Raw genomic sequence first — 21726 nt, 5'->3', positions numbered from 1 at the left:
CATATATTTGCAATTCACTTGGACTCTCGGTTTATGAATTCTTCTCTGACGTCATATGGCAGTGTGTTGAAAATGTCCTCTTCCACGTTCAACTGACTCCTCTTCAAACACTGGCACTTTTCCAGTTCAGGTGGCAAATATTGCAATTTGTTGCCTTTCAGGTCTAGCTGGCGAAGTTGTATCAGATTTTTCACCTTGGGTGGAATGCAAGTCAAAAGATTATGTGAAAGTATTAACACCCTGAGCTTTGTACAAAAAAACAATTCCAAGGGTAATTCAGACACCTTGTTACTCTCAATGTTGAAGTAGTGAAGATCTTCCAGTTGTTCTATCTCAGTGGGAATGCTTGTAATAATATTCTGGCCTACATCTAGATGCCTTAGTCTGGTGAGCTTAAATAGATTTGACGGAAGAAAACTAATGTTGTTTTTAGTTAAATAGAGCATTTCGAGTGAGCTGGCTTTGACAATGTACACAGGGATCTGTGAAATTTTGTTGTAGTGAAGTTTCAGCGTGGTGAGTTTGCGAAGATGCTGGAAACTAGCTAGCTCTTCCAAGGTCCTCAGGTTGTTGTCTTTGAGGTCCATTTCTTGAAGATTGCTCAGGCTAAATATGGCACTTGGGATTCGCTCCAGGTCGCAGCTGTACAGCTTGAGAATGGACAGGCAAAGCATCTTTCTGAGGCCATTGAGAGTGGTGAACCTTTTGCCCTGATTGTCGATTGTGAGGTGCTGGAGACGATGAGCAACATCAATGACTGCTGCAGGTATTTTAGTGACATTTGATTTTAGATGCAAAGATTTAAGCCGTTCTAAGTCACACAGTGACTGCAGGACAATAGAAGACTTGCTGTCAATTAACAAATTTCCTTCAAGATACAATGTGCGCAGATTTTTCAGACAATACATCCACTGTGGTATTTCATAAGAATTTGCAAACCGGACTCTTAAAATTGTTATTGTATCTTTCAAAAATGCAAGTGCTCGGTTTTCTACTTTTATTATACAGTTGTACACCCAGAGTTCTTGGAGCGAAGTTTGCTGCGAGATGGCTGCGCTAATTAAGACATCTTTAATAAATTCTAACTTTAATACTTCCAGGTTATAAATATCGTAAACACTGTTTGGAATACCAGGTAACATAAAGAGATGTAATTCAGTCTTGTTGTCTTCGTTAGTCGTTATACGTTGCTGAAGTTTTTCGTGTGTCCATTCATAACTCAAGTTTAGTTGACGGAGTTTGTTCTCACTAACATCAGATAGAAACACAGCAAACTTCCTGGCGTACAATTTGTCATATTGGTCAATAAGGTGCAGTAAAAACGCAAAGTCGTTTTTCACATCTGGAATGTCATCAATCCCAGTTTCCTCTCGGACATACGCAAATGAATATTCCTTAAGTTTAAAGTAAAAGATCCAGTAGAGTGTGTAGGTGCATGTGATGCAGTAAATGAATATGACTACAACATACACGATGGACAACATCCTGAATATCCGCCAAAGGCCATGGATGCAGAAAAATTCTGTGAAGCCTGTGATATGGATTCCATCTACACAGTGGACTATGTGCTTCATTTGAGGAATCCGTGTAACAAAGTAGGCCAGAATGAGAATTGTTTGAATAGATCGTAAAATAGTTTGCCTTATGTACATCATGTAAAGAATATGGCCTTCCTCGGTGTGAAGACGGAACTTCTTGACCTTTTCAAACAATGCCTTCGCTTGTTCTCCTTCCTTTTTGTCCAGGATTTTCACGGCAGCGTGACCATAAACACCGCCCCCGACCGTCTTGAAAGTCTTGGATGGGGGCTTGCACAAAGACGCTTGTGGTTCATTCACACATATTCGGTCATTACTGCTTTCACTGTGTCCCAGTAAGTGGACCGTATCGGAAGATTGCTGCAGGTTTAAAGAACACGTGACAGATGGTTCACCTGATAAAACTGTTCTTTGTGGTATCTGTAGGTCAGAATCCTCGTAAACAGTCTCTGAAAGGGCCTTGGTCGTCCATTGGGAATCTAAACACTTTCCGAGGATTGATATGAAATGTTCGATTTTGGAACTTGTTCCTGGAAATTTGAACCAGAAGTTACTGCTTATCAAAAATATCAGTGTGTGGATGATAGCTATGTAAGGGAAATACTTGGAATACCACTGAATTGCATTGTCGTAGCAATACTGATCCATTAGATTGTACTGTTCACGGTCTAGATCAGTCTTAAATCCTGAATCAAAACTATTCAATTTACGGCCTTTAAGAGCACTTTTATTCCATTGCATGGTGGCCATTAGGAAGCCTTCAGGCACAGGTACACAGATTATCTTGTCTGTTGATATCTGTTTAGATACAGAAGGGAAAATAAATACCCTTGAGTTCATCAAAAAACACAGTATTAGAAGTTCAATTCAGTTTCAGTTTAGTTTATTGTCACGTGAACTGAGGTTCAGTGAAAAGCTTTTGTTGCATGCTACCCAGCCAGCGGAAAGACAATTCATGATTACAATCGAGCCATTCACAGTGTAATGGAAACATAGAAAATAGGTGCAGGAGGAGACCATTTGGCCCTTCGAGCCAGCACCGCCATTCATTGTGATCATGGCTAATCAGCCACAATCAGTAACCTGTGCCTGCCTTCTCCCCATATCCCTTGATTCCACTAGCCCCTAGAGCTCTATCTAACCTTTTAAATTCATCCAGTGACCTGGCATCCACTGCCTTCAGTGGCAGAGAATTCCACAAATTCACAACTCTCTGGGTGAAAAAGTTTCTTCTCACCTCAGTTTTAAATGGCCTCCCCTTTATTCTTGAACTGTGGCCCCTGGTTCTGGACTCCCCCAACATTGGGGACAATTTTCCTGCATCTAGCTTGTCCAGTCCTTTTATAATTTTTTACAGATACATGATAAGGTATAACGTTTAGTGCTAGTAAAGTCCGATCAGAGATAGTCCAATAGTAGTTCAGGACTGCTCACTGGTTGCGGTAGGATGGTTCAGTTGCCTGATAACAGCTGGGAAGAAACTGATCCTGAATCCTTTAGCTGTTAGTAAAATTGCATCAATGAATCAATTTTAAAGTCCCACTTAAAGAAAAGCACACAATTCCTCCACGACATTAACGAAACCAGGCTGAGACAAGGCAACTGCTTTGAGGAGCAGCTGTATTCTATCCTCAGTGGCCATCTTGAGCTTCTGGTTACTTGTCATTTTTCCATTTCTCCCCACACCCACCAGTCTATCCTTAGCCTTCTGCACTGCCACGGTGAGGCCAAACGTAAACTAGAAGAACAGTCCCTCATATTCTGCCTGGGTAGCCCAAAGCCCAATGATGTTAACATTGAAGTTTCCAATTCCAGGTAACCCATCCACACTTTGTTCCTTTCGTACACACACCAGACCATCCAGGGTCCCTCTCCATCTTTATTTCCCTCTTTTTACATCCCTAGCCCTCTCATTACCCAGACTAATCAATTTCCCCCATTGGGTCCATCTGGCAAGGGGGAAGAGACCAATGCATCTAACTACCAATGATTTCTTCTCCCTTGGCTCACCTTTCCTATCTGCTCCCTCAACTTGTTCCATCTGCTCATCGCCACTCCCTTATCTGATTCCATCTATCAAGAGTTCAGGCTTGCAATGGGTAGGTTGGGAAATCAGAACTGCACCCGCTAGTTTATGGGAAGTCGGTTCAGTAGTCTGATGACAGCGGGGAAGTTGCTCCTGAATCTGTAGAATTGATCTGTAGAACTGTGGAGGCCAAGTCTTTTGGTGCTTTTAAAGTTGAGATTGCCAACTCGATCACTAAAGGCGTCAAACGTTATGGGGAAAAGGCAGGAGAATAGAGTTGCGAGGGAAAGATAGATCAGTCATGATTAAATGGCGGACTAGACTCGATGGGCCGAATGGCCTAATTCTGCTCCGATAACATGAACTTTTCTACGAGCCTCTATCCCCATCCTATGTGTAGGAAAGAACAGCGGATGCTGGTTTAAGCCGAAGATAGACACAAAATGCTGGAGTAACTCAGCGGGACAGGCAGCATCTCTGGAGAGAAGGAATGGGTGATGTTTTGGGTCGAGACCCTTATTCAGACTTCTATCTCCACCCTTCCAGCTACAACCCCCATCTGGCTCCATCTGCTCCCAAATCTTATTCCACCCATCCGCTTCCAGCCTCTGTTGCACCCCTTCTTCTCACTTCATTTTGAATGATTTAAAATTTAAAAAAACATTTATTGTTTCTTTTGTATTATTTTTTCCCACATAATTTTCGTAACAGCGAATTTTATTCTGTATCTCAAATTGTTGGAAAATGTCATATGAATCCCCTAAGGGCAAATTACGGTTCGCCAAATGGGTGTAACACAGGGTGTCACCGGTGGTTGCAATGGACAATAGACAATAGGTGCAGGAGTAGGCCATTCGGCCCTTCGAGCCATGCAGCCTAAATCTATGTAAATGATCTCAGTAACCATGTTACATCATTATGTGACTTACGAGAAAATATTATGCTCAAGTGATAGTTTGAAGCAGTCTAGGAATTGATTGATTAGCTGAAAGATACAGCCTACAGTGTCCACATCAACCATCGATCACCCATTCACACTAGTTCTACTGTATGTTCTCCCACTACCGTATCCACACGCCACACATTAGAGGTCAATTAACCTACAAATGAGTGTGTGGCTGGGTTTGGTGTGGGTCTCTGATGATGCCGGCTGCCTTTTTGAGGCAGCGACTCTGATAAATCCCTTCGATGGTGGGGAGGTCAGAACCGGTGATGGATTGGGCAGTGTTCACAACTTTTTGCGGTCTTTTCCGCTCCTGGGCGTTCAAGTTGCCAAACCAGGCCATGATGCAACCAGTGACATGATTGAATGGCGGAGTAGACTTGATGGGCCGAATGGCCTAATTCTGCTCCTATTACGTATGAACATGAAAAAGGAGTGCCCGGAGGAAACCCACGTGGTCAAAACGAGAACGTGCAAACTACACAGAGACAGCACCCGAGGTCAGGATTACCTGGGTCACCCTGGGTCTCAGGTGCTGTGAGGCGGCAGCTCTACCAGTTGTGCCACTGTGCTGCTCTCAATAATATCAGTGCTGCCTTAACCATAGTTGAGCCTCTGTAATTACTACATTTATTGACTGTAGCAAGTGATTAAAAGTTCCAATTGATTCAAAAGGTGACAATCACCCTTTGTTTTCTCATGTTTTATATTGGCTGATCTTAAAAAAAATGCTTTCTTTCAAACCCCCACAATTCCAAATATAAATGGTGCTGGGGATAACTTATTCAAGTGGAGAATCAGGAAAACTTGGTAAATACAGAGACCCACACATACACAAACTATAAAAATGACTGCAGTTTCATTATGAAGAACAATTGCATTATTTTGTTCAGCTCATACTCATACGACTGCAGTTCTAAGCACTTTAGGTGTGCAAGTCACAAATTGATCATAGGTTGGTCATATTCTACTCTCCATAACAATAGTAAAACTGTAACTACTATATTACACCCACCGTTAGATTTTATTTAGTCTATATTAGATCACAAGATCATCGGACACAGGAGCAGAATTAAGCCATTCTGCTCATCGGGTCTGCTCCACCATTTGATCATGGCTGATCTATTTTTCCCTCCCAACCCCATTCTCCTGCCTTCCCCTGTAACCTTTGACATCCTTTCTTGATTAGTCAGGGTGTCAGTAGATTATGGGGCGAAGGCAGGAGAATGGGGTTGAGAGGAAAAAATAGATCGGCCATGATCGATGGCGGAGTAGTCTTGATGAGACGAATTTTTCGAGGATGTAACTAGTAGAGTGGATAAGGGAGAACCAGTCGATGTGTTATATCTGGACTTTCAGAAGGCCTTCGACAAGGTCCCACATAGGAGATTGGTGTACAAACTTAAAGCACACGGTATTGAGGGTCCAGTGTTGAGGTGGATAGAAAATTGGTTGGCGGACAGGAAGCAAAGAGTAGGAATAAACGGGTCCTTTTCAGAATGGCAGGAAGTGACTAGTGGGGTACCGCAAGGCTCAGTGCTGGGACCCCAGTTATTACAGTGTATATTAATGATTTGGATGAGGGAATTGAATGCAACATCTCTAAGTTTGCGGATGACACGAAGCTGGGTGGCAGTGTTAGCTGCGAGGAGGATGCTAGGAGGCTGCAGAGTGACTTGGATAGATTGGGCGAGTGGGCAAATGCATGGCAGATGCAATATAATGTGGATAAATGTGAGGTTATCCACTTTGGCGGCAAGAACAGGAAAGCAGAGTATTACCTGAATGGTGAACGATTAGGAGAAGGGGAGATGCAACGTGACCTGGGTGTCATGGTGCACCAGTCATTGAAAGCAAGCGTGCAGGTGCAGCAGGCAGTGAAGAAAGCGAATGGTATGTTGGCAAGAGGATTTGAGTTTAGGAGCAGGGAGGTTCTACTGCAGTTGTACAGGGCCTTGGTGAGACCGCACCTGGAGTATTGTGTGCAGTTTTGGGCTCCTAATCTGAGGAAAGACGTTCTTGCCTTAGAGGGAGTACAGAGAAGGTTCACTAGATTGATCCCTGGGATGGCGGGACTTTCATATGAAGAAAGACTGGATAGACTAGGCTTGTACTCGCTGGAATTTAGAAGACTGAGGGGGGATCTTGTAGAAACATATAAAATTCTTAAGGGGTCGGAGAGGCTAGATGCGGGAAGATTGTTCCCGATGTTGGGGGAGTCCAGAACCAGGGGTCACAGCTTAAGGATAAGGGGGAAGTCTTTTAGGACCGAGATGAGAAAACATTTCTTCACACAGAGAGTGGTGAGTCTGTGGAATTCTCTGCCACAGAAGGTAGTTGAGGCCAGTTCATTGGCTATATTTAAGAGGGAGTTAGATTTGGCCCTTGGTTACTGAGCTGGATGATCAGCCATGATCATATTGAATGGCGGTGCAGGCTCGAAGGGCCGAATGGCCTACTCCTGCACCTATTTTCTATGTTTCTATGTTTCTATGAATGGCCTAATTCTGCTTCTGGAACATATGAACTTACAAATCAAGAACCTGTCAATCATTGCTTTAAAAATACCCTATGACTTGGCCACCACCACTGTCTGTGGCAATGCCAAGCACAGATTCACCACCCTCTGACTACAGAAATTTCTCCTCATCTGGAAATATAATTAAAAAAATAAAAATTGGTTATGTTATTACATTGAAGGTAATTTTCAGAAATGATTTGAACGGATTCTTAGTGAACCACATAAAGGGAATAGAGAAGTATTGATCATTTCCAAACAAGGCGTACATTACCTGTAATGTGCCTCCAAAAACTGCAACCATGAGCATCAAAATAGTTAAATAATCCGTGAAGACATCCCACCATGGTTTTAAGATTTTAAATGTTGCTCGTTGGTCTCCAAAATATTTCAGCTCAACCACTGAAAACATATCTAAAGAAACAAAAATATATACAATTACTACTGCCACAAGCATTTTCATTTTAAGACTGGTAATGGTCATCTCAATTTGTATGGATCATTGGAAAGGAAACATTTTTAATATATTGTGTCGGAGATTTTGAGGTATCAGAGGATGCTAGGAACTGGAGCTTTACACTATCAAGTGACTCATGAAATATCTTGAGTAAAAGTAGATTAGAAGAGACCTTCAAATACTGATTGGGAAGGAGAGTGCTTCAACAAATGGCCATTCATGTTCTTAGGAGTAAATATCACCAGCAATTTGTCTTGGACCAGCCACATTGAAGCAATAGTTAAGAAATCACACCGACACCTTTCCTTCCTTAGAAGGCTTGGGAGGTTCAGCATGTCCCCACCAACTCTCACCAACTTCTACAGATGCGCTGTGGAAACCATTTTATTGGGATGCATCACTGTTCGCCCGCCCCGAATCGCGGGGCTTGGGTCGGCCCACTGTGGACCTTTCACCGTCCAGCGCGGCCTGGAACAGGGATTTTCTCCGCCCGGCGGGGGCTTCAATGTCGGGAGCCCCGACCGCCCCGACGTGGCAACTTCAACAGCCTGACCGCGGGAGAAGACATTCTGGCCTTCCATCACAGTGAGGAGGTGACTGGAGGAGACTCACTGTGATGGATGTTTCTTTTTTTTGGTTTTGTGTTTTTTTGTGATTGTGTGTGTTATTGCTTATTTTTATTGCTCTTATTGTTGGACTGTGGGTAACGGAATTTCGTTCAAAAGACTTGTTTTTTTGGATGACAATAAAGGTTATTCTGATTCTGATTCTGAAGATCTCCATCCAAGACCACAAGAAATTGCAGGGAGTTGTGGACGTAGCCCAGACCATCACACAAACCAACCTTCCTTCCATGGACTCCATCTACACTTCACACTGCATTGGCAAGGCCACCAGCATCACCAAGGACCAGTCTCACTCTTTTCCCCTCTCGCATCAGGCAAGAGGTACAGAACTTTGACAACACATACCTTCAGATTCAGGGACAGTTTTGTCCCAGTTGTTATCAGGCAACTGAACCATCTTGTCACCAGCCAGAGTGCGGTCCCGACCAACCATCCACCTCATTGGAGACCTTTGAACTATCTATAATCGGACTTTATATTGCACTAAACAATATACGTCCTGTATCTGTATATAATAATAATAATAATAATAATATAATAATAAGCATTTATTTTATATAGCGCCTTATCAGGTGCTCAAAGCGCTTTACAAAAACAATCAACATAAAAACAAACAGACAAACTATCCTAACGGAAAAGCGGCGAATAAACAACGCCAGCGTCCTCTCACGTCAGGGTCCGGCAGTAGACAACAAAAAGCACAGGACACACAGATACAATTTTTACATAAACAGCCATCACAGTGATTGCTCCAGGCATACCCTCACTGTGATGGAAGGCAAAGTCTTATCTCCTCCTCATTCTTCTCCCATGGTGCCACGAGGTGATCGAGGCTCCCAACTTTTTGAAGCCCCCACCGGGCGATGGAAAGTCCCAGGGCCGAGCTGAGCAGGCCGATGAAGGTCCTGATCCCCCACTGGGCGATGGAAAGTCCCAGGGCCGAGCCGAGCAGGCCGATGAAAGTCCTGAGCCCCCACCGGGCGATGGAAAGTGCTGCGGCCGAGCCACGCAGGGTGATGAAGGGCCTGCGAGCGGGTCGATCGTACCTCGCGCTTCGGGGCGGTCGAAGCTGCTACGGCTGGAGCTCCCAAAAACCGGTCGCCAGCCAGGGACCTGCGAACTCCCGATGTTGCGGTCTGCAGGGCCCACGGCCGAAGCCTCCGAGATGGTAAGTCCAGGCCCTGCGACCGGAGTCTTCAAGGTCGATCCCAGCTGGAGGCCGCCGACTCCACGATGTGTGGATGGCTTGATTGTAATCAAGTTTAGTCTTCTCGTTGACTGGATTGCATACAACATAAAAGCTTACCATTGTATCTAGGTACACTTGACAATAATAATTTAAACTAAATTAACTAGACTGCAAATCCAGTTCTGGAGGATGAAAACATAATAAAATTGGGTAGGAACTGAAATCAAGATTATCTTCTCTCCATCCACAAATAAAGAGAACGAATTTCTAGCTAACCAGTCACAGACATCTATATACTAAAACTCTCGTTTGTTATCTTGCTAGTGACTGAACTTCAGCCAAAACGGTACATGGTAGCGCGACAATTTTAGGCCCACCTTACTCACCATTGTCACTTTAGTGATAATGCAAGTAGTTTTATTGAAATCAGTCTTATATTTTTTAAGTTATTCACATTTTTAAGTTTAAAAGGAGGGGAGGGGGAAGGGAGGAGGGGGGAGTGGGGGAGAAGGGAGAGGGGACGGGGGGTTGAGGAGAGAGGGGAGGGGGAGGACAGGGTGCTGCATCAATGCAGGAGAGGTTTGGGCCCACTTGGTCTAGTAACTAACTAAAATTAACACTAAATTAGGGGAATGTTTTGTTAGATATGGAATTGACACTTACGGATCAATGAAGTTAAATCAAGTGTGGTGCCACAGAAGTCCTGAAATGCTGAGATAAGCAAATTTCATTTAGTTTCGTTTATTGTCACGTGTACCGAGGTACAGTGAAAAGCTTTTGCTGCTTGCTAACCAAACACCAGAAAGACAATACATGATTTAAAGATGCTAATATGAATAAAATAGGACACAAGATAATAAAATTATTCTGAAGTTTTGCAATTTAGTTGATTGGAGGGAGATTTAAAAGGTGGAATGAATTGTGGTCACCAAATGCATCAATAGTCTTTTTGATATCCTATGTGGGAAGATCATAGGATTATGCTAAAGCATTGCACACATTACTGGAAATATTGTGGTCAAAAATAGTTTTCTCATTGTAATGTACTAGAACTAATCTCACCGGACAGGCTAAACTTGTATACTTCAAAGGATCAAAAAACATACCTCGGCATAGACAATAGGTGCAGGAGTAGGCCATTCAGCCCTTCGAGCCAGCACCGCCATTCAATGCGATCATGGCTGATCACTCTCAATCAGTACCCCGTTCCTGCCTTCTCCCCATACCCCCTCACTCCGCTATCCTTAAGAGCTCTATCCAGCTCTCTCTTGAAAGCATCCAACGAACTGGCCTCCACTGCCTTCTGAGGCAGAGAATTCCACACCTTCACCACTCTCTGACTGAAAAAGTTCTTCCTCATCTCCGTTCTAAATGGCCTACCCCTTATTCTTAAACTGTGGCCCCTTGTTCTGGACTCCCCCAACATTGGGAACATGTTTCCTGCCTCTAATGTGTCCAATCCCCTAATTATCTTATATGTTTCAATAAGATCCCCCCTCATCCTTCTAAATTCCAGTGTATACAAGCCCAATCGCTCCAGCCTTTCAACATACGACAGTCCCGCCATTCCGGGAATTAACCTAGTGAACCTACGCTGCACGCCCTCCATAGCAAGAATATCCTTCCTCAAATTTGGAGACCAAAACTGCACACAGTACTCCAGGTGCGGTCTCACCAGGGCCCGGTACAACTGTAGAAGGACCTCTTTGCTCCTATACTCAACTCCTCTTGTTACGAAGGCCAACATTCCATTGGCTTTCTTCACTGCCTGCTGTACCTGCATGCTTCCTTTCATTGACTGATGCACTAGGACACCCAGATCTCGTTGAACTCCCCCTCCTCCTAACTTGACACCATTCAGATAATAATCTGCCTTTCTATTCTTACTTCCAAAATGCCTTTCTATTCTTACTTCCAAAGTGAATAACCATAATGCATGTAATGCAGTAACAAATGCAAGCAGTACAACTCCATGAATTGTACAAGTTTAGCGAGCCCAATTTATCCACCATTTTGATCACAAATCAATTCAATTTAGTTTATCGTTACATGTACCGAGGTACAGTGAAAAGCTTTTGTTGCATGCTATTCAGTCAGCAGAAAGACAATACATGATTACAATTGAGCCATTACTGTATATAGATACATGATAAGGGAATACCGTTTTGTGCAAGGTTAAGCCAGCAAAGTCTGATCAAGGAAAGTCTGAGGGCCACCAATGAGGTAGATAGTAGTTCTGCACTGCTCTCTACTTGTGGTCAGTTGATTCAGTTGCCTAATTCATCTAAGCATTTGATTTGATGCAATAAATAGTCATCTGGTCAAAGGGCTTATAATAAATACTGTAGAACAACTAACCTTCAGGCTAATTTGCAAATTAGTTCAATGAGTACCTAAGTTATATCTGTGTATGTATGTATGTAGATTAGATTTATATATTAAAAATGTTATACATGCATATAGATTCTAACAAAGTTCATTTGTGTTCACAATGCTTATGTCAACATTTTGCATTGAAACAATTTAATATCTGAAAATAAACCATTCATATAAATTGCTGCAGATGTAGACCTTGGCCTGTGGAATGGTGTTAATTGTTTCTAAAGAGAAACAAACCCAAAAGGGTAGTCAATATAACATGAATGCACTGGGTCAAGTAATATATTTATCATTTATGGTCATAAATTATGATTGGAGTTTTTCCGAAAATATATTTGCACATACTTTGGAAATATTGTATTTACTTTTAAAAGACAGGCTCGTGCAGGTGAAAATTTTAACTTAAAGGGCTGGAATAATTCAGAGGTCCACACCCTATACACCGGGGGCAATTTACAGAGGCCAATTAACCTACAAACCTACATGTCTTTTGGATGTAGGAGGAACCAGAGCACTTCGAGAAAATCCACAGTCATAGAATGTGCAAACTCCACACAGTTAGTATCCGAGGTCAATCAATTAACAGGATAGATGTTAAAATTAATAGCCATCTATGCTTGAAAGCAGGTATGTCTGCAATGGTTCTGTGTATCGCTGAGTTACTCCACTTTGTGCTTTTCAAAATTCCATGTATTCATGATCCTGTGAGCCATGTTGTTTTAATGTATTGTGTAGTGAGGTCATCATTTTAAGTCGGTCTAAAACAGTCCAGAGATGATGCCAGACCCGTTGAGTTACTCCACCACTTGTGTCTTGTTTTGTGAACCAGCATCCGCAGTTCCTTGTACAAACCCTATTAAATAAGGCACTTCCTTATAATAGAGTTTTATCATGTACATAACTCCCTAAATGGGGATTATGTATAAGGGTAACATTTGGTATTACAATATACATTATAAAATATACATCTTGTTATTGAGGGAGTGTAGTGTAGGTTCAACAGGTTAATTCCCAGGATGGCGGGACTGACATATGATGAAAGAATGGGTCGACTGGGCTTGTACTCAATGGAATTTAGAAGGATGAGAAGGGATCTTATAGAAACAAATAAATTTCTTAAGGGATTGGACAAGCTAGATGCAAGAAAAATGTTCCTGATGTTGGGGGAGTCCAGAACCAGGAGTCACAGTTTAAGAATAAGGGGTAGGCCATTTAGGACTGAGATGAAGAAAAACATTTTCACCCAGAGATTTGTGAATCTGTGGAATTCTCTGCCATAGAAGGCTGTAGAGGCCAGTTCACTGGATGTTTTCAAGAGAGAGTTAGATTTAGCTCCAAGGGCTAACAGAATCAAGGGATTTGGGAAAAAAACAGGGACGGGGTACTGATTCTGGATGATCAGCCATGATCATATTGAATGGCGGTGCTGGCTCGACGGATGGCCTACTCCTGCACCTATTTCCTATGTTTCTATGTTTGCAATATTGTTTATGAAACACTTACAGATACAATATTTATGTAAACATATTAAATATATCATTGATATTTCTAAACAGTATAGAATATATTCTGTTTGTAGAATACATACCTATAGAATATAATGTATATCTGAAAATATATATATAATCATTCTGAGTAGAATATATTCTGTTCAAGAATATAAATGCACAGAATATATATCTGAATATAGAATTAATATTTTAGAACAGGATATATTCTGATGGTGTAGCTGAATATAGAATGAATATCTGAATAGAGAATTAATATGTCTGAATAGAATATATTTTGTTATAGAATATATTTCTAAATAGAAAATCAATATTTCTGAATAGAATATATTCTGCATAGAATATTTCTTAATATTTAATAGAATATCCTGCTATAGAATATATAACTGTTGTAGAATATATATCTGAATATAGTAAAGAATAGAATATATTATTTTATAGATTATATATCTGAATAAATTTTGAAGTAATATTTCTGAATAAAATATATTCTTTCATAGATTACATGTCTGAATATAAAAGTAATATTTCTGAATAGAATATATTCGTACATAGATTACATATCTGAATAAATTTAGAAGCAATATTTCTGAATAGAATATATTCTTACATAGATTACATATCTTAATAAATTTAGAATATTTCTGAATAGAATATATTCTTACATAGACTAAGAAGTGTAAGAAAATAACTGCAGATGCTGGTACAAATCGAAGGTATTTATTCACAAAGTGCTGGAGTAACTCAGCAGGTCAGGCAGCATCTCAGGAGAGAAGGAATGGATGACGTTTCGGGTCGAGACCCTTCTTCAGATATCTTATTCAGATATCTTATTCAGATATCTTATTCACATATCTTATTCACATATCTTATTCACATATTATAAGATATTCACATATTATAAGATATCTTATTCACATATCTTATTCACATATCTTAATAAATTTAGAAGTAATATTTCTGAATAGAATATATTATTTTATAGATTACATATCTGAATAAATTTAGAAGTAATATTTCTGAATAGAATATATTCTTACATAGATTACATATCTTAATAAATTTAAAAGTAATATTTCTGAATAGAATATATTCTTACATAGATTACATATCTGAATAAATTTAGAATATTTCTGAATAGAATATATTCTTACATAGATTACATATCGGAATATAAAAGTAATATTTCTGAATAGAATATATTCTTTTATAGATTACATATCGGAATATAAAAGTAATATTTCTGAATAGAATATATTCTTACATAGATTACATATCTTAATAAATTTAGAAGTAATATTTCGGAATAGAATATATTCTTTTATAGATTACATATCGGAACATAAAAGTAATATTTCTGAATAGAATGTATTCTTACATAGATTACATATCTGAATAAATTTAGAATATTTCTGAATAGAATATATTCTTACATAGATTACATATCGGAATATAAAAGTAATATTTCTGAATAGAATATATTCTTACATAGATTACATATCGGAATATAAAAGTAATATTTCTGAATAGAATATATTCTTACATAGATTACATATCTTAATAAATTTAGAAGTAATATTTCGGAATAGAATATATTCTTTTATAGATTACATATCGGAACATAAAAGTAATATTTCTGAATAGAATGTATTCTTACATAGATTACATATCTGAATAAATTTAGAATATTTCTGAATAGAATATATTCTTACATAGATTACATATCTTAATAAATTTAGAAGTAATATTTCTGAATAGAATATATTCTTTCATAGATTATATATTGGAACATAAAAGTAATATTTCTGAATAGAATGTATTCTTACATAGATTACATATCGGAATATAAAAGTAATATTTCTGAATAGAATATATTCTTACATAGATTACAATTCTTAATAAATTTAGAAGTAATATTTCTGAATAGAATATATTCTTTCATAGATTATATATTGGAATATAAAAGTAATATTTCTGAATAGAATATATTATTTTATAGATTACATATCGGAATAAATATAGAACTAATATATCAGAAAGGAACAACTGTTCAGGAACAGCTCATGTTGGGAGTTGTTCTGTCTGATTTAATGTTTTGATTTCCCCTTCTCCATCCCAGCGTGTGGAGGGGATGAACAAGCACAGCAAGCGGACGGCCGCCTTACCTGCTGCCTCAGGCGCGCTCCCGCCCCAGTGCGGGGACCGCGCCTCCTCGGCCGTTGACGCGCGCTCCCGCAGATCAAACCGCGCCCGAGAGCCGGGGGGGGGGGGGGAGGGCGAGCGAGGAGCGTACTGAGTCGGCGCAGAAGCGTGCCTGGCACCGGGGAGCTGTGATGAGTTGAGTTGAGTGGAGTGCGAAGCCGGCGCCATCTTTGATGCAGTCACAGGGGAGATTTTCAACAGTCAAGGTTGTGAAAGAAGGGCCTGCAGATGCTGCAGGGTTTACAGACACAAAATGCTGGAGTAACTCAGCATCTCTGGATAGAAGGAATGGAAGAGAGTCTAATTGTCTTATGTACCGAAACAGAACAATGAAACTCTTTCTTGCAGCAGCATAATAGACAATAGGTGCAGGAGGAGGCCATTCAGCCCTTCGAGCCTGTACGCACCGCCATTCAATGTGATCATGGCTGATCACTCTCAATCAGTACCCCGTTCCTGCCTTCTCCCCATACCCCCTGACTCCGCTATCCTTAAGAGCTCTATCCAGCTCTCTCTTGAATGCATTCAGAGAATTGGCCTCCACTGCCTTCTGAGGCAGAGAATTCCACAGATTCACAACTCTCTGACTGAAAAAGTTTTTCCTCATCTCCGTTCGAAATGGCCTACCCCTTATTCTTAAACTGTGGCCCCTGGTTCTGGACTCCCCCAACATTGGGAACATGTTTCCTGCCTCTAACGTGTCCAACCCCTTAATAATCTTATACGTTTCGATAAGATCCCCTCTCATCCTTCTCAATTCCAGTGTATACAAGCCTAGCCGCTCCAGTCTTTCAACATATGACAGTCCCGCCATTCCAGGAATTAACCTAGTAAACCTGCACTGCACGCCCTCAATAGCAAGAAATAACAGGTCTGTAAACACAGTACCCAATAGATAACATCATAAAAATAAACTAAAACACAAAAAGTTCAATGAAAATCCAATATTATTGCCAAACAAGACAGAAGCCTGAGGTCTCCAATGCAACCAAGATAGTTCGTATAGGAAGGAACTGCAGATGCTGGATTCAAACGAAGATAAACACTAAAAGCTGAAGTAACTCCGCGGATCAGGCAGCATCTCTAGAAAGAAAGGAATAGGTGAAATTTCAGGTCGAACCCTTCTTCAGATTGAGAGTCAGGGGCAACCTGACTCTCAGTCTGAAGAAGGGTTTCGGGTCTCGACCCAAAACGTCAACCATTCCAAGATAGTTTATAGTTTAGTTGTGATTGTAGTGTTCAATAGCCTGATCGTAGTTGAATAGAAACTGTGGCGAACATGATGCTAAGTTAAACTGATCTCACGTGCCTGTACATGATCCATATTCCTCTATTCCCTGCACTATCCAAAAGCCTCTACCATATCTATCTCCACCACTACACCTGATACTGCGTTCCTGCCACCCACCATTCTCTGTGTAAAATAATTTGTCCTGCACACCTCCTTTAATCTTTGCTCCTCTCACCTTAAAGCTAGTATTTGATGGTTTCTGTGGAAAGGAGTAATTGTTTTCATACAGACGATGGTGAATCTTTGGAATTCCCTCATTGAGCTATAGAGGTTCATTCATTGAATTCACCCAAAACAGACGTCGATAGATATCTGAACCGTACATAAATCTGCGGAAAATGGTGCTAAGGTTGAAGATGGCCAATGATTTTTATGAATGGCAGATCAAGCTCAAAGGGCAAATGGACTACTTTTGCTCAATTGTGCCCTGGAACAGATCCATTTTTAACCAGTTAAATAGAGAATTACTTCCAACAACTCATCCACATCAGAAGCAGTGTACCATCAGTGAGAATTTTGGGGATTGATTGAAGAATAATGCAAAACTGACACAAACCTGAATTCTCAAAGACTGAAGGTGAAAATTGACAGCTGAATTTTAATACTAGAATTTAATGTTGGAATTTTAGTATGCATCAAGATCTTTGCAAAAAAATATATATAATTTCAAACATTTTCAATACATAATACTGGACAGTAACTCAGTTAGATGGAGACATTGTCAAGTCTGTGGATTCAAAACCTCAAGATACAATTCATTAAATCATACCACACATTTACACCAGAGGGCAGGCATATCCCATACAACAATATAGCTTGGCTGTATTATGCCAAATGAACGAGAAGCACCTTCATCATTTTCTGAAACCACAATGCCTGGCTCTGTTAACAATCAACAGGACATTGTCATTTTGACGGCAAAGATTTGCCTGAAAGCCAACAAATTGTTCATTCCAAACAACACATTAAATTAAAAGACTGGAGACACAAGGAACTGCAGATGATGGTTTATAAAATGACACAAAAGTTCTCTAAAGTGCACCCCAGAAAAGAGCGGCATGGTGGCGCAGCGGTAGAGTTGCTGCCTTATAGTGCCAGAGACCTGAGTTTGATCCTGACTATGGGTGCTGTCTGTATGGAGTTTGCACGTTCTCATTGTGACCACGTGGGCTTTCTCCGGGTGCTCCGGTTTCCTCCTATACTCCAAAGACGTGCTGGTTTTCTGGTTAATTGGCGGCTGTGAAACTTTCCCTAGTGCGTAGGATAGAACTAATGTATGGGTGATTGTTGGTCGGTGTGGACTCGGTGGGCCGAAGGGCCTGTTTCCACACTGTATCTCCAAAAATAAATGAAGATGCTGCCTGACCCACAAGATGGGTCTCAACCAGAAACGTTACCCATTCCTTCTATCCAGAGACGCTGCCTGTTCCGCTGAGATGCTCCAACATTTTGTATCTGTCTTACTTCAGTACTATGTGGCTTTTCAAATTAAGGCAACATTGGCTTCCAAAAACCAAATGCGAAATATTATAACTGAAAGAAAAGACAGCAGCTGGAGGAACTCAGCACAAAATGCAATCATGTATTGTCTTTCTGTTGAATGGATAGCACGTGACAAAAGCTTTTCACTGTTCACGCGACAATAAACTGAAACTGATCAAGCAGCATCTGTGGAGGGAAATGGGCAGTCAATGTTTCAGGTCGAGACCCTTCATGTTATTTTTGTCGAGATGACCCAAAACATCAACTGCCCATTTCCCTTCACAAATATTGCCTGGCTAGCTGAGTTCCTCCAACTACTCTCCTTTTCTTGCTTCAGATTCCATTATCCAGCAGTTTCCCGTACCTCCTGAAATAGGCATGCAAGATGGAGATCAATATTTTTCTAATCACTTACGTCTGATAAGTCATCGTGGTAGTGTTTAGTTTAGTTTAGAGATACAGTGCGGAAACAGGCCCTTTGGCCCACCGAGTCCGCGCCGACCAGCGATCCTCGCACATCAACCTTATCCTACACACACGAGGGACAATTTACACACACTCAAGCCAATTAACCATCCACCGTGTTATAAACTAAATGTTTCAACCAACCTTGGAATAAAATCCTGTAATGGCAAAATTAATAAAAAGACATTTTACAAAACAGAAGAGTTTGATTCAACAGGTTCAACATCTTAGATTTACATTTAGATTTAGATTATTTAAACTAGTGGTGTAAGAAAATAACTGCAGATGCTGGTACAAATCAAAGGTATTTATTCACAAAATGCTGGAGTAACTCAGCAGGTCAGGCAGCATCTCAGGAGAGAAGGATTATTTAAACAGATTATTTAGATTATTTAATCAGCTTCAGACAAATACAATGTGTTGCATTTTCTCAATTAAAGTGGAAACTAAAGTTGCAAATTTCGATACATAAAATGTATTTTGCCCTTAATGGCCATTTAAGCCAGTTTTAAAATTGGTGGCACAGTGGCGTAGTGGTAGAGTTGCTGCCTGACAGCGCCAGAGACGGAGTTTGTACGTTCTCCCCGTGACCGCGTGCGTTTTCTCTGAGATCTCCAGTTTCCTCCCACACTCCAAAGACGTTCAGGTTTGTAGGTTAATTGGCTTGGTATAAATGTAAATTTCCCTAGTGTGTGTAGGATAGTGTTAATGTGGGGGGGGTCGTTGGTCGGCGCAGATTCGATGGGCCGAAGGGCCAGTTTCCGCGCAGTACTTCTCAAATTAAACTAAAAAGGTACCACTATCCAATATCCACTATCCAATATAAACTGGAAAATATATTTTAGCTTCCATTGCCCCGACGCGGGAGCTTCGATCGCCGGTTGCAGGAGCTTCAGTTGTCCCGACTGTGGATGGTTCGATTCCCCTGACCGCGGGAGTAAAGGAGGAAAGAAGAGAAGACTTTATTGCCTTCCATCACAGTGGAGAATGGGGAGGAGCCGCTGTGGTGGATGTTTATGTCAAATTTTTATGTATTTGTATGTCGTGTTGCTTTTTTGGTATGACTGTATGTCAAACCAAATTCCTCGTATGTCGCAAAACATACCAGGCTAATAAATTACGATTATGTTTATGATTATGATTGTGAATAAGGCCTCAGACCACAATTGTCTGCTAAATAGCACAGATTTAAATATGGCTTAAAATGGTGTGGCACTAATGTTGTCTTGGCTTTACATTGTATATTAGATTGAACACACATATTCATTAAGCGTGTATTGCAATGTCAGTAGCATTATTCCTAGTATTCATTTCTGCTCTTCCAATTCAAGAACCAAAGTTCCTCACTTAATCCTAGCAGAGAGAGAGAGAGAGAGAGAGAACTTTCAGTGTGGTTGAAGACCTAATTTTGTACTCATCTCAAAACAGAACAGGGAAAATCAAACCCTGATAAAGTTTAATCCTGATCACTCAAGCAGAGAACTCACTAGAGGCATCATCATATGCCCACAGTTTTCACCTACTGACCTAGAAGAAATAATCTTGATTGAGCAGGTTTGCTTTTAACCCCTAGGGCAGATTTCGACAAGTAGAGTGGATTCAATTAATATAAGAAAATAACTGCAGATGCTGGTACAAATCGATTTATTCACAAAATGCTGGAGTAACTCAGCAGGTCAGGCAGCATCTCGGGAGAGAAGGAATGGGTGACGTTTCGGGTCGAGACCCTTCTTCAGACTGATCAAGTAGAGTGGATTCAATTAATACAGCCTAGAGTTGGATGCCCCTCCAAGATATATTCCCTAGCATGAGTTTATGGCCCAATCTCATCATTTTTTAAATGTAGGTTTTCTTAATTGCTGCTCACTTGCAGTATTATTACTTCCAGCCTTTTGACGTTTTAAGAACTTGTACCTAGAGCTATTTGCAAAGATGATGGATTGGGGGGGGGGGATGGTTTAGCATTTTAATTGAAAAATACAGCAGTGAAACGGGCCCTTCGGACCACTGAGTCGATGTGACCATCAATCGCCCATTCACACTAGTTCCATGTTATCCAACTTTCTCGTTGACTCCCCACACAACTTGGGACAACTTACCTATAAACCTGTGCATTTTCAGGATGTGTAAGGAAAGCAGAGCACCCGGAGAAAATTCAGGTGGTCACATGGAGAACGTAAAAAAACTCCGCACAGACAACCCCCGTAGTCAGGATCAAACCTTGGTCACTGGTGCTGTGAGGCAGCAACTGGACCAGCCATGCCACTGTGCTGCTTAAATCCAGGCAACATATCACTGGGTGATTAAGGCTGTAGCAATGATCAGGCAATTATCTAGAGAGAAGTTCATGGTTTATCCATAAAAGCCACATAACAGCTGTGGGGGCTTGAAGAGGGAAAGGTATGATGGATGGAATCACGTTATCAGGAATACCCAGTTCTAAGCAAGGGGGTACATTTTAAATATGATTTATTTTTGCAGAAGCTCGTGGACTGGCCACAATCTCTATTGTTGTTAGAGAGAGCTAGATAGAGCTCTTAAGGATAGCGGAGTCAGGGGGTATGGGGAGAAGGCAGGAACGGGGTACTGATTGAGAATGATCAGCCATGATCACATTGAATGGCGGTGCTGGCTCAAAGGGCCGAATGGCCTCCTCCTGCACCTATTGTCTATTACCAGCAGATTTTATCCCTTATCCAACAGCACGGACGTAATCGGTTTCAAAGTTGGATCATTCCTGTTGCTTCAAATGAATGGTTAGGACCCCCCCTTTGCAGTGCATCATTAGACTGCTATATTTGCCTGACTGTGCTGAAAACTTACTGACTGGCTGTGAAGGACGTTGGAACACCCCAAAAGCATGGAGAAGGCAATATTAGTTCAGTTTAGAGATACAGAGTGGAAACAGGCCCCTGAGCCCCACTGAGACCGTGCTGACCATCGATCGCCTGCACTCTAGTTCTACTTTATTCCAAGTTATCATCCTACACACTAGGGGCAATCTACAGAAGCCAATTAACCTATGAACACGCACATCTTTAGACGGGGGTGGGGGGGGGGGGGGGGGCAGGGAGGGATTGGAGCACCCAGAGAAACCCCATG

At 41.0% G+C, this 21726-nt stretch overlaps 1 protein-coding gene across 1 annotated transcript; it reads right to left on the bottom strand.

The window, feature by feature from the left end:
• LOC144598028 (volume-regulated anion channel subunit LRRC8C-like) lies at window positions 1-15387 on the bottom strand. The gene is made up of 3 exons (XM_078407900.1): window positions 15350-15387; window positions 7300-7439; window positions 1-2336 (listed from the first exon to the last, which is right to left on the bottom strand). The coding sequence occupies exons 2-3, from the start codon at window positions 7435-7437 to the stop codon at window positions 15-17; spliced, it is 2460 nt and encodes an 819-aa protein (XP_078264026.1). The 5' UTR covers window positions 7438-7439; window positions 15350-15387; the 3' UTR covers window positions 1-14.
• Window positions 15388-21726: the final 6339 nt, after the last annotated feature.

The sequence above is a fragment of the Rhinoraja longicauda genome, chromosome 11 (genome assembly GCF_053455715.1).
Source record: "Rhinoraja longicauda isolate Sanriku21f chromosome 11, sRhiLon1.1, whole genome shotgun sequence".
In the NCBI taxonomy this organism is placed as follows: Eukaryota; Metazoa; Chordata; class Chondrichthyes; order Rajiformes; family Arhynchobatidae; genus Rhinoraja; species Rhinoraja longicauda.
This window is presented reverse-complemented; position numbering and strand designations above follow the sequence as displayed.

Coding starts and splice junctions, on each gene's coding strand:
- LOC144598028 (XM_078407900.1), bottom strand. CDS start 7,437: ATGTTTTCAGTGGTTGAGCTGAAATATTTTGGAGACCAACGAGCAACA. Junction 2,337..7,299: donor TTTTTGGAGGCACATTACAG/GTAATGTACGCC, acceptor GTATCTAAACAG/ATATCAACAGACAAGATAAT.